This window comes from Lampetra fluviatilis, chromosome 60 (assembly GCF_964198595.1).
Source record: "Lampetra fluviatilis chromosome 60, kcLamFluv1.1, whole genome shotgun sequence".
Taxonomy (NCBI): Eukaryota; Metazoa; Chordata; class Hyperoartia; order Petromyzontiformes; family Petromyzontidae; genus Lampetra; species Lampetra fluviatilis.
In genome coordinates, this window is record NC_136334.1 from 261,973 (window position 1) to 275,864 (window position 13,892).

The following is a 13,892-nucleotide window of genomic DNA, read 5'->3' on the forward strand; positions in this document are numbered from 1 at the left end:
CTCTTCCTTGTGGAGCGCGGCACCCCACGGCAGGTTGCACTTGAAACACCGGATCGGGCCATCTCTCCCGACCTGACAGTCTCCCTCGGCCCTCGTCCACTGTGTGGCGGGACGAGCAACAGCGGCCTGCAGGTGCTGCTTGGCCGCGGTTGCTCCCACCTCCGTGGACGGTCCCGTGCTCGCCACAATGCTGGCTTGCCGCCGGATGTTTAGATGTGCCTCCAGGCACCGAGCGATCTTGAGGGATGTCGGGTCGTCGTCCTCTATGGCGGGCAGAACGACCTAAAGCTCCTGGGCCAGCGACAGTAGTTTCTCCAAGATGAGGAAATCCCGCCCCACCTTGTCCATGTCGGGAAACGCCGACTTCGCAAGCGCCTGGAGTGTGATGCGGTAGGCGAGAGGCACCTCAGTCTCCCCTCGCCTACGCGTTGCAAATCTGTGGCGCTTGGTGGACGGTGGGGCAAAGATCGCCCCCATCTGTGCCAGGGCTTGGGTCAGGGTTGCCTTTTTGGTGTCGTGGATTGCATCGAACGCCACCAGCGCGTCATCGTCGAGTGCCATGGGCAGTGCCTGCAGCGCCTCCTCCGCCTACTCCGCGAGCTTGCAGGCTGCGATGAAGCGGCGGCGAAATGACTCCGAGTCGCCACCCACCGCCGCGAACTCCTGGACATGGGGGGTCTCGACTTCAACCCGTGGGCGGCGGGGATCAGCTCTGGTGGCGAGAGGTCCGATTTGGTAGGAGCGTCTTCCTGCGCTTTTGAAAAATTGGCGGCTCCCGTGCAGCGCTCGCATCTGTAGTTTCCCGCACGCGGGAAGCAGCATGTGTAGAGGTCCACAGACGCGGCGTCTCGGCCTGTAGGACGGCGGCGAGAGTTGCGACAGCGTTTCCCGCGCGCGGGAAATGTGGTGTCGGCGTCCCGTTGTCCGTAGCCTGCCCGACGCTCTCCTCCTGGCGGCGGCGGCGAAGCAAGCTCCGGGTCCCGACGCTGCGCCGCTGGCAGGACGTCCCCATGCTCCCTCTCGGGCTCCAGCACCCGGGGCCGTCTGAGGGATGACACCCTCATCCTCCTCTTCGTCTGAAGACGACTTGTTGAGCATCTTCCGCCTAGTCAACATACTCGCTGTAGCCTAACGCAAACTATTTGTTTCAATCTGACACCAGTTGTAGTGTGGTGTACAGAGGCACACTAATCTTGGAGTCAACACTTTTATATATAAGATCCCAACGGGGTAACACTATTCTTTGGTTCTTTCGGTAAAGTCACGTATAAAGATAAAATAATAAATTAAATAATAGCATACGATGTTTCGATTGCAACACAAGCAATCATCATCAGGTATAAATGAAATGGCAACAAAAAATCCAACCAGAAAACTATAGACAGACATATAAGCAGACATATCACCAAGATACATAGAGAGGGTAACACAGGTACAGAGAGGGAGATCGTCTCTGTGGCGTTGCCTTAAATAGACAGAGGGGGGCGAAGGCAGAGAGAGGGAGGGGTTAGAGAAAAAATTAACATGTCAATGAGTACGAAGAACGCGTTGTAAAGTACGCAGGCTTGAACATTAGGAGAGAGGGAGAAAGAACACACTAATTTAATAACCTAGCAAAATATCGAAATGTTATGTAACTGCCTCGGGTACTATAGTTATGTGTTGCTATGCTATCGCTATGTGAGAGCGGTTTAGCCATCAACGGACGGGTCAGTCAGCACACACGCTGCTGATCCCCGATGCCAAGACGAAGCCCCCAGAGCGGAGCACGAAGAGCCTGGAACCCCAGCACTCCTCCCCGAGACGAGCCACGAACCCCCTCGGGCCCCCCTTCCCTTTATCCCCTGGCCGTCGTCTCCCCCTCGGGTCGGCCACGATCACTCTTCAGCCAATCAGGAGTCCCTGGCTCACCATGACGTGTCCCTCCAGCTTCCGGCGCTCGGTAACACTTCCGGAGCGTAGACAGTACTAACAGTAGTGACTGTATTAACAACACTACACCTTTATATTCTTAGGTTTTTTCGGTAAAGTCACGTAGGTAAAACATTAAAATTAATAAAAGTAAAATAAAATAAAAAATTAAAATCACGACGTTTCGGAGGCAACACAAGCTTCCGTCTTCAGGTGGAACCGTCACAGCCATGACAGCTGTATCAAGTAAATGAGAGATTGCAGGAGCTACCACTCCGTTTATATAATGGTTGGAGAGGGGGGGGGAAAGGGCCAAGTAAAGCACACTTTTTATTCATATGGTAAGGTGAGGCTTAAGAGGGTGAGCCTTTGTTATGGAGAGGTATGGTTTGTGACTCAACCTGTGACAAGGAGACAACAACTAAACATGGTAAACCTGTAACAGTTGTCTGTCAAATAAGATTGGCCAAATAAGTGTAGTTAAATCTTTTTTGCATGGTTAATCACATCTTTCCAATGATTACTCAGTTTGTAACCATCATCACGGTTGAAATTATGTCTGTGTTTGTATATTTGTATGGCTTCGTGTACAAACCTTTGATGGTAGCCAGGAGGTTTGCAGAGAACCTTGGTCTCGGAAAAGACAATTTCATGAGAGCCCACCGAGTTGTAGCAATGATCGGCAACGGCCGAAGAATCACTTCTGCCGTGTTTCAGATCTGACTTGTGCTCGCGGACACGATCAGAAACATGACGTTTCGTTTCTCCAATGTAGCAATCACCACAAATGCAACTCAATTTGTAGACTCCAGGATACTGTGAGTCAGGAACGAAATCCTTCACAGATGGAATCAGATCACGGATTTTATGCACTGTACTGAATCGGACTTGGATCTTATGTTTGTTTAGAATTTTGGAGATCTTTTTGGTCACGCCTGCTATGTATGGTAACGTGATAGTTTTGGTCGGAGTTTCAAGTGGCTGTTTCTGTGTGGTGGGAGAAACAGCTTGGCGGATAGTGCGGTCAGAGTATCCGTTCATCCTGAGGGCCCGATGTACATGTCTTAATTCACCGGCCAGGTGGTGTTGGTCAGAAATGCCATGGGCTCTGTGGTATAGCGTTTTGATGAGAGAATTCTTTTGAGATGGGTGGTGGTGGGAATCCGGTTTCAAGTAGGAATCTGTATGGGTGGCTTTCCTGTAGACAGAATGTCCCAAGGATCCGTCAGGCCTCCTCTCAAACAGAATATCCAAGAATGGTAGTTTACCGTCTTTCTCCACTTCCATGGTGAATCTGATGGATGGGTGTCTAGAATTTATGTGGTCCGAGAAGTGGTTCAATGCTGGGAGGCCATGTGGCCAGATGACGAAAGTGTCATCCACATACCTCTCCCACAGGGAAGGACGCAGGGTGGATGTCTGGATGGCGTCTGATTCAAACTTTTCCATGAACATGTTAGCTATAACTGGTGACAAGGGGGAGCCCATAGGGGTACCTATGGGCTACAATCAAAGGTTTGTACACGAAGCCATACAAATATACAAACACCGACATAATTTCAACCGTGATGATGGTTACAAGCTGAGTAATCATTGGAAAGATGTGATTAACCATGCAAAAAAGATTTAACTACACTTATTTGGCCAATCTTATTTGACAGACAACTGTTACAGGTTTACCATGTTTAGTTGTTGTCTCCTTGTCACAGGTTGAGTCACAAACCGTACCTCTCCATAACAAAGGCTCACCCTCTTAAGCCTCACCTTACCATATGAATAAAAAGTGTGCTTTACTTGGCCCTTCCCCCCCCCCTCCAACCATTATATAAACGGAGTGGTAGCTCCTGCAATCTCTCATTTACTTGATACAGCTGTCGTGGCTGTGACGGTTCCACCTGAAGACGGAAGCTTGTGTTGCCTCCGAAACGTCGTGATTTTTATTTTTTATTTTATTTTACTTTTATTAATTTAATGTTTTACCTACGTGACTTTACCGAAAAAACCTAAGAATATGAATCCTTGCAGTCACGAAAGCTTCAAATCTAGAACTACACCTTTATTTTATCTCTGCCAAATATCAGCACTTTAGCCCACGTAGACCATCTTCAGAATTAGGCTCAGTCACGATCATCTTCCTGTGTAAGATTTCATCGCTGCTTTGCGATTGTGGCTATGAACTTTAGACCATGTAGTAAACCACTTTAGTCTGCGCTCATTCAACAGTAGGATGGTAAAACTACACAGGCTCTCTCCTGAAGCCCTCTTGTGGCTATCAGACTTCAACATTGGTATTTAGTTCCTGTACATATTACTGACATACGCGATAATAGAGTAGAATCGCTCCATCTCAAAAGTTGAAAATCTTCCCTGATATGTTCCCTTCTTTGGCTGCTACTGTGTAGCCACCAGCCATTGTCCCTTCTCGTGGCATGTCGTGCACAAGCCTGCTTTTCTGCACAGTCCGTACAGTGTCTCTAATCCCATCTGTTGAACTTTCTGTCGGTACAGTATTAAGAAACATGTGCATCCATTTATTGATCTGCTTTTGCATTTCTGTGATTTGTGTCGCGGCCTCGTCTCCCGTTCGTCTGTCAAATCGGACACGCCTCTTACCCTCGTCTTCCCTGTCCCCATATTTGCAGGTGAAGCAGTTCGACGTGGGCGATGTGGAGACGCTGGTGGGGCGCTATGCTCACCGCGAGCACGGCGTGCGTCTCGACGGGTTGCCCTTCCTGCGCCAGTTCTATGCGGAGCGCGGCCCTCGCCGCCGCCTCGACATGATCCGCCAGGCACGCAAGGGCGGAGCGGTCACGCCCGAGGCCTACGGGCAGATCCGCCCGCTCATTGAGGCGGGCATCGTCTCACTGCGTGCTTACTGCCAGGTGCGTGCCCGGGCATGTGGGTCTTGCTGTAACCTCTGATAAGCATAGTTGGCTACATAAGGTGTGAAAGAAGTACATCACGATGAATCAGTGACAGTCGACGCTTTGATGGCCAGGTGCGTGGGTGTGGGAGTTGCGCGTGGATTGTAACTGTTAATAGATTTGTGAAGTAGAATTGGCGCTTCACATTAAATGTGTCTCTCTGGTCAACTTGGTGAACTACAGGTCTGAAAATTGCAATATTGGTTTGACTGTCGTGCAACATAGGAAAGTGCTGCCCCAGAGGTCATTTACAATTAGAGGCCGACCGAAATTCGGTTTCGGTTTCGGCGCCGAAAGTTGGCAAATGGCCTCGTTTGGCATTGTTTCGGTTTTGGCCGAAAGTCAATTTTTAACTTTCGGGTTTTGGCCGAAAGTCAATTTTTAACTTTCGGTTTACTTTCGGTTTCGGCCAAAACTAGAAATTCAGTTTCGGTCGGCCTCTACTTGCAATTATCTCAGGGATAGCTCTGGGATGTCCGCCAGCTGGGCGGTTGTGGCTAAGCACGTGGCCTGCAGTCCGGCACTGAAGACGAGGGTCGGTGCGTCACGCAAATGTTGCAGAACTTCCTTCCCATGGGCGTCAAGGGGTCAATGCCTGGCTCGCCAGGAGAAGGCCGTAGAGCAAAATGTGGACTGCATCTGATCCATCTGTATGTAATGGAGTGTTTTCCCCTGGCATGCGTGGGTTCTCTCCGGGTGCTTTGGTTTATTCCCACATGTAAACACTAATTATGTTTTACCTTAGTATGTGGAGGATATGCGGTCTTAGCAGCAGAGCTTGGCGCTGGCTCACAGCTTGACTGCCTTCCTGCTTGTCTGGTTCCTCGTGCCGCCGTTACAAATGTAAATTATTATTACTACCCTGTGCTGTTCTCTAACACAGCGGGCCGCACTGCTGTGCTAGAGCCTATGGCATAATCATGATAAAATTGGGGAGGAAATGACAAGAAAAACACAATTGATGGTTTCATCGAGAGAGTCCTGGCTTCAGTTGACACTGCCAAGTGCATCCATGTGGCTGTTATACTGGGCTTGTAGCAAACCATCAATCCGTCGAGTAACATTGATCCTTATCGAGACCGGTGGTTTAGATGTCAGAGAGCCAAGCTGGCACCATTGAATCTTTGGTTTGATTATTGAAATCAGCTGCCCTTGATGAAACCGGGTACTTAAGCATCGGGCTTCCACGGTCTCGATCTCTATTCCTTTGTTGATTTAGCTTGGCAGTTATCTGATTTTTTGCCCAGCTCCATATTAGTGTTTTTTTATTTTTAAAATACACATATGCTCATGTTTTAGATAAAGCGGTGACAGTGGTTAGCGCACTGAGTTGTGAACCCAGCGCCAACCTAAGTTTATTTCCCGGCCATTGCTAACATCGGTGTGCGGGTGATAGCTAAAGCACTCCTGGGTATGACCCTTCACGAACCACCACTGTCCGGAAAGGTGAAGTGGCGGCATGATTTCGAGGTGTTAACTACCTTGCCTGGTATGAATGAGGTCGTGGGTTCGATCCCGACCCTGACATCTTGGTCGCATGGATTTTTCTCTGGGTCCTCTGGTTTTTCCTTTCACATTGAACAACATGCACTTAGTATTTAGCTGCTACACATTATAAGCCGCTTCGTTGAGCTATCATTTGTGGCCAGGTCGCTTCTGAAAAATAGATATGTCGCTAACTGGGCCTTACCTGGTAAAATAAATGTAATAGCCCGGTCTACCAGCAGGGCAGGTGAAGTGTGCCACTGGAGCACGTCGCGCCGGTTGCTGGCAGTGAAGGGCATTTAAGGATACAGTGGCCGGTCTGCCAGTAGGTCACGTGATAGGCACGGATGTAGGGTAAAGGTGACATAGGGAATGTGGGGCAGAGCCAGAGCCTTCTGGTGGGTTCCAGAAGGGGGCTTGGCCGAGAGCGGAGCCAGGCCACGCTGGGGAGGATAAAAGGGAGGCCCCGATTGTGGTTCGAGGCTGCTGCAGTTTGGGAATGGAACCCGTCGTCTTCACAAGTCTTCACCTCCTCGTCGGTGTTGGGTCAGGCAGCGTGCCGGCTTTCCTGACCCGTATATAGTTATTCTCTATACTGTGGGAAGTGTAGAATTAACGTGTATGCCTCCTATTATTAATGTCTCTGAATTGACACACTACAGAAGGAAAAACAGCCTAGATTGAATGCTAGGTTTAATTCTCAAATCTTCATCCATCTAAGTAAAGTAAGTCCTCGTTTAACGGGAATAGATGTGTTTCTGAAAAGTTCTGTATTAAGCAAACGTATCAAACACAAACAATTACCCCATAAGTAATGTAACGATAGTTTGACAAGATATATGCACATGCAGTAAGATAACTGAGGGTACGCCGCCACGTTACTGTATCATTCCGCAAACTGTAACGTACCGCTCAGCCGCGCAGCCGCGCAGATCAAGAAAGTAGTTTGTCGTCAAGCGCTCAGAAACCACGTTGTAACGAGGGGCGTCCCGCATTGTATGAAAAGGGTTCTGTTCTCGAAGAACCGTGTTGTCGCGAAAACACATTATGGTGTGAACGCCACGTGTGACGATGTGAACGCCACGCGTTGCGGTGTGAAGGCCACGCGTTGCGGCGTGAACATCACCATACCTGTCAACCAATATGGTTTACCCCTATTCTTGTACAGGGAAATTGAGTATTGAGGCCCATACGGCATACAGCCATTTCAATACGGGCAAAAAAAATGTGTTTTTGTTTCTCCCTTGTGATGGGACTTTGTAGGATGAACATTGCGATTTATGAAGGTACAGGGTGACCAATAAGGTCTGAATTGGTCTGTAATAAAGTAGGCACTGATAAGGGGTTGACAGGTATGCACCACGCGTTACACCGTCAACACCACGCGTGAAGCGAGGACTTGCCATACTGGACACTGAAACAGTGGTGTCATGGGTACGATCTCCCATCGCAGCAGTACAAATGCGTGCACCACAGTTGATTGTCAGGTCACGTGGTGGGGTAAATTGTGGGTTTTACATCCAAGGCATCTGGCGAGAGTGGAAGATGATATTAAGTAGCCTAAGGAGGGAGTGCTCAAGAGCTGCCTCAAGTGAAGACTTTTCCACCAGCAGTGGCACGAGTAGGACATTGCACCGCTGCACCGCTGCACCGTCATCTCTACCCTTAACTTACGTAGAGTCTTAGAGGTAAATATAGATATCCAAAGATTCACAAAGAGACTCGTAGACTTACTTGGACAACTATAAAATGCATGGAACACAGTGACTTGCATGCCCAGACATTCACATCGAGACAGAATCAAGTAGAGACACACATAATTACACATCAATCAGCATTGTGTGTGGTGGGGGAAAGTGGGTACCCCCAACTCTTCCAAGACATCTGACCAGCATGGAAAAGTAGGCCAAATATTCCATCTCGAGCTCTCTCTAGCAGAGGCCCTTCCATCAGCAAGGGCGTAAGACAATGCTTCAGGGCTGCACCTTTGGCTACAACTTACACCGATCCGAGTCAGTTACCAGACCGAACCTCACTTCGTCTATGAGGTTTGACGATGGCGGCCGGGAGGGTCGTGTGTCACTGGCAGGTGGAGTCTGCGTCATGGTCCTACAAGGAGCAGCGGTGGCGTGTGGTGCTGAGCACGGGCAAAGAGACTTGGAGTGGAGACCGCATCTGGCTCGCAACGGGATGCAAGCTCGATGTCGCGCAAGATCCGCTCCTCGCTAACATGCTTCGCCACTTCCCTGTGCCGGTGAATGGCCAATACCGACCCCGCTTGTTATGGAAGTTAGCAGCATCCTCGTAGTGAATGGGGCTTCAATTGCAGACCGGAGTCCGACCATGCTGCAGTCGATTGTATTCGTGCGCACGATGGCAGCAGTGTGTTTAGAAGCTAAATGCAGATGTCTGCTGGCCACCACGAGAGCTTTGCTGTTCCTCCCCCATTGAATGAGCACAAACTGCAGTGGTTTACCATATGGTCCACAGTTTGGGTTGCATGCCACAATCGCACTACTGTGGCTTGTCTTTAATTTTCTATTCATGAAGGAGATGTGTGCATCCACCTGTTGATATTCTCATGCGGTTGGTGGTTCCACCAGGGTCTTCGAGAAGAAATGTGAAATTGAGAAGGTGCGATATTTGGGTCTCGAATTAAGTGTTTATTTTGGACATCCGCATTGTTCCAAAGTGTTCGCCACTTCGGGCTGCCGATCCAGCACTGCGTCTGCTTGTCTGTACACTCCTCTGAACATATAGCATCCATCATCAGCATTATGCTGTAGCTTTGTTACAGTGCCATTGTGTTCATGATCGCGGTGGTGCACTCGGCTGTGTGTAGCTCGTGGAAGGCTGGCCAGCCATCGACGACGACCTGCGCTGGGCGACGGGCTGCGAGCTCTACCTCATGGGGCAGTACGCGGCACTCAAAGTGAGACCCTGGCACGCGACAATACAACAACCGCTGTTTGCCACTAAGTTACGGCAACGTTACCGCAGCACTTGTGCCAGGATAGGCGCACCTCGAGTGTCCAATCAGGACTCGCGCAAAGCGGTGCAGCCACCTCTTTGTTACAGAACGATCCACGGAATTAGATACCACGTAACTACATCTGCGTTCCCCTTATGAGCTGTTATCTACAATGTTTTGCATGCCTTGCTATATACGAATATTTGTATTGTGACGGACAAAACCAATTTTTAATTCGCCAGAGCTGGGAGTTTTGGCAATATAAGCATCTGCTGGACTGAGAACGTCAACTCGCTACTCTTGAGAAACTGTTGCAATCACGGGCGGCTAAAGCTCACGTTCAAACCCAAAGGGTCTCAGTGGTGCTGACTCATTACTGCGACCCTTGAGCCTTTTGGCCACCGATAATGAGAATGCGACCTCCTTTATGCCAGGGCATCTCAATAGCACTTCACATCTCATTTCAACACAATTGAAAGGGCACCCCCAGTGGCAGCAGATGTCCCTACGTTTCACAAGGTGCCTCAGCACCTGGTCTGCAATCGAGTATTAGTCTGTCAGGAAGGGGGTGATGATTGCTCTTTATGGCCTGCAACTGCTTTGTCCACAACTGAGTGATTAGTTGCAGAGCAAGGAGTTCACGCGCGCAGCACGTGAACTGCATTGCTACAAATCGGTCAGATGATCGACGCTTGAGAGTCGAGTCTGGCTCTTCCTTTGAGCAATCGATTGTGGAGACGTCCACACATAAGTGATTCTGTTCCAGGTAACCAATTTATGCAACTGGATGGCTCAGGTGTGGACCTCCATTAAGGGCCGTAAAATCATTCATGGTTATTTAGCAGATGAGAATGCTGTTAACGTTGTATACCGTGCCGGCGGTAGGTGGGTCCGCATGCCGTGAACCTCGCTGGCGGGCAGGCAGCCAGCGCACGCATCGCCAAAGCCATCCTCCAGCAGCACCGCGAGGAGCAGCAGGAGGACTCGAGCAGCCGAGCCCAGGAGTTCATAGACCACATGCATGGCCTCATGTGGTGCTAGAGATCCCCTCTGCTTCGCCGACATTTGTGTGTGTGCTAGACCTGTATGTGTGTGTGTGTGCGCTAATCGTGTGTATGCGCGCTAAACGTGTGTGTGCGCGCTAAACGTGTGTGTGCGCGCTAAACGTGTGTGTGCGCTAAACCTGTGTGTGTGTGTGTGTGTGCTAATCCTGTGTGTGTGTGTGCTAAACCTGTGTGTGTGTGTGCTAAACCTGTGTGTGTGTGCTAAACCTGTGTGTTCGTGCTAAATCTGCGTGTGTGTGTGCGCTAAACCTGTGTGTGCGCTAAACCTGTGTGTGCGCTAAACCTGTGTGTGTGTGCGTGCTAAACCTGGTTGATGCTACTGTCCGCTCCGATCGATGGCAAGAAATGCAGTTTTAGGTACCACTGTGCCTAAGCCTAACCTCGACCCATTAGCCTAACCCAAGACCCTATCCGTAAACCCTGAGCCCTGTTATTACTACGCTTGTTTTCCCAAGACAACGACATGTCGTTGCTTGCAGAGGGGCCACAAGCGAGGTGACGTTTTCACGGCCGATGAGGAATTTGTGGTCATCATTGCTGGGCAATTCTCACGATCCGCAGTCCTGATTTCGGTAGCATCACGGCAATCCGCCAGGGACTTCTACAGGTTGCAGCCTCTCAACATGAGTGAGGTGTGACTCCCTGCCCACCATAGGAGCACCCCGAGCTCTTGCCACATTCATGCAAAACGGGAGATGGATTTGAGTGACACTCATGGGCGCAGGATGGAGTTCCCTGGGAAAGTATTCTTAGGTTTTTTCGGTAAAGTCACGTAGGTAAAAAAAAATTAAATTAATAAAAGTAAAATAAAATAAAAATCACGACGTTTCGGAGGCAACACAAGCTTCCGTCTTCAGGTGGAACCGTCACAGCACGATAGCGGTATCAAGTAAGAGAAATTCCAAGAAAACAGTCCTTGTATATATACTGGTTGAGGGTGGGAGGAGCCAAGGTAGGCCCCTGGATATTATTGTGAGGTTCGGTGCGGCTGAAGCACGCTGCTAGGAATGAGCCTTTGTTGTGTAGACTGGTTGAACTCGGAGGTTCCAAGAGTTGTTAAGGTGCGGCTGATGTAAAGGTGCGTGTAAATGGGACTGAGCCTTTTGTTATGTAGAGGTGGTGCGGCTGAAACCGCTGCTAGGAATGAGTCTTTGTTGTGTAGACTGGTTGAACTGGGAGGTTCTAAGAGTTGTTAAGGTGCGGCTGATGTAAAGGTGCGGCTGCTGTGAATGGGACTGAGCCTTTGTTATGTAGATGAAACAGCACTTTGCTACGTTGCTGGGATTAATTCTAGATTTGCCAAATATGTGTGGTAAAACTTAAAGTAGGAAAACCAATGTGTGAAAGAAGAATAAACTATACGGTAACTGAAGAATAGTGCCTGTCAAATAAGATGGTCCAAATATGTGTAGTTAAATCTTTTTTGCATAGTTAATAACATCTTTCCAATGATTACTAAGTTTGTACCCATCATCACGGTTGAAATTATGTCTGTGTTTGTATATTTGGATGGCTTCGTGTACAAACCTTTGATGGTAGCCAGGAGGTTTGCAGAGCACCTTGGTCTCGGAAAAGACAATTTCATCAGAGCCCACAGCGTTGTAGTAATGATCGGCAACGGCGGAAGAATCAGTTTTGCCGTGTTTCAGATCTGACTTATGCTCGCGGACACGATCAGAGATATGACGTTTCGTTTCTCCAATGTAGCAATCACCACAACTGCAACTCCGTTTGTAGATTCCAGGGTATTGTAAGTCAGGAATGACATCTTTCACAGATGGAATTAGATCACGGATTTTATGTACTGTACTGAATCGGACTTGGATCTTATGTTTGTTTAGAATTTTGGAGATCTTTTTGGCCATGCTTGCTATGTATGGCAACGTGATAGTTTTGATCGGAGTTTCATGTGGCTGTTTCTGTATGGTGGGAGAAACAGCTTGGCGGATGGTGCGGTCAGAGTATCCGTTCATCCTGAGGGCCCGATGTACATGTCTTAATTCTATTTTTTTATTTTACTTTTATTAATTTATTTATTTTACCTACGTGACTTTACCGAAAAAACCTAAGAATATGAATCCTTGCAGTCACGAAAGCTTCAAATCTAGAATTCCCTGGGAAAGCTAATGGTAAGATCGCACCGATGTGTCTGTAGAAGAACTTTTTCAATTGGTGCCTACTGCCAGCTGCGGCTCATGGATTAGAAACATTGGCACTGATAAAGGAAATGGAACAAAAGCTGAAAGATGCAAAGGGAAGCATGGACCGATGCGAGCTTAGCATTTCACGTGGAGACTAATAGGAGCGCATGGATCAGCGAACAGAGTTTCGTTCAATGCTTTCAATTCAATGTTTATTTTTTACACGGAAAATCCTATTTAGCCATATTGAGTCACATTGATAGAAAAAAAAATAAAAAAAATAAAATAAAATGTTAAAAACCCACGACGTTTCGATCGGTCTTCATCAGGCGGAGAGAATAGCCTCCAAATGCAACTGCTTATAAGGGTTTCCAAAGTGAGTGGGTGGGGGACGAGAGTTGGGGGGAGGAGAGCTTAGACAGCGTAAACAGCATGGGCGGGGCAGCCAGTCAGACAATTGGGGGGAGGGAGGGGGGGATAGAGTAGACTGGGGGAGTTGGGAGGAGGACTGCGTACACAGCACCCTGCTAGCTTGCAAGGGAGATCCCTGGTGCATCTGCAAAGAACCAAAACATCAAAGTGATTCATATGGAGGAACAGGCAACATCGGAACACGTCGGAAATGCAAGCAGAAATAATGCATAAAAAGCTAAAATTCCCAAGATTAATCAACCTCGCTGTCGGGCAGGGAGCCAGAATACTGCACCAAAAATGTGATGAACGGTCGGAGAGAGGAGTGCGAGGCGAAGTGAACCGGATGGAGCGAATAAAAGAACCGTCGCCATGGGTATGAGGAGAGTCACAGCACGCTGGGCGGGTGTGCAGATGCAGCAGCCGAACTCGAATCATTGTGAGCTCTGAGTGAATGGAATGGTGGAGTGATGAGAGGGAGCCAAGCCTCAACTGAGAGCCCAGTAATACAAGGTGGTGGCAGTAGCAGAAGCATCACCAACCCTAGTGGTAACACCTGGTGTTTTTAGTAAGAACTGCGAGACAAGTCGGAGACGTCATATCGACAATGGAATTGGTCAGGACGCATCGCTCGACGTGATGACTTCCGATGGAAAACACCGGTGACGGAAACGATTATTTATTTATTTGTTACGCTTGTTTACCAAGGAAAGCCTCACCGGAGGGCCCTGCTAGGTTTGGGGAAATGTTGCTGTTGTGAGTGATCTCACTTGTGTGATTTGTAAGTACGTGTTTAGCATTGGAATGATTGGCCAAGACTGGTTAGATCGTATTGTTCTTTTTGATTCGCTATCGGAGGACACCAGAGAAGCTATAAATAAACCCAGGCAGAACGGGCAGAACATAAAAAACTCCGCACAGACGGGAGCCCGAGGTCAGAATAGAATGCGTCCAAGAGTTTGACCGCCGTGGAGATGGAGTGATG

At 48.7% G+C, this 13,892-nt stretch overlaps 1 protein-coding gene across 4 annotated transcripts in view; it reads left to right on the forward strand.

The window, feature by feature from the left end:
• Positions 1 to 12,945, forward strand: part of LOC144950917 (uncharacterized) — a 71,799-nt gene extending 58,854 nt beyond the window's left edge. For all 4 annotated transcript variants that reach the window (XM_078881091.1, XM_078881090.1, XM_078881093.1 and 1 more), the window contains 4 exons: positions 4,554 to 4,793; positions 8,410 to 8,574; positions 9,163 to 9,252; positions 10,177 to 12,945. In XM_078881091.1, coding sequence (XP_078737217.1) covers positions 4,554 to 4,793; positions 8,410 to 8,574; positions 9,163 to 9,252; positions 10,177 to 10,332 — 651 coding nt within the window. In that variant the 3' untranslated portion in view covers positions 10,333 to 12,945. The remainder of the gene's footprint in view (positions 1 to 4,553; positions 4,794 to 8,409; positions 8,575 to 9,162; positions 9,253 to 10,176) is intronic.
• Positions 12,946 to 13,892: the final 947 nt, after the last annotated feature.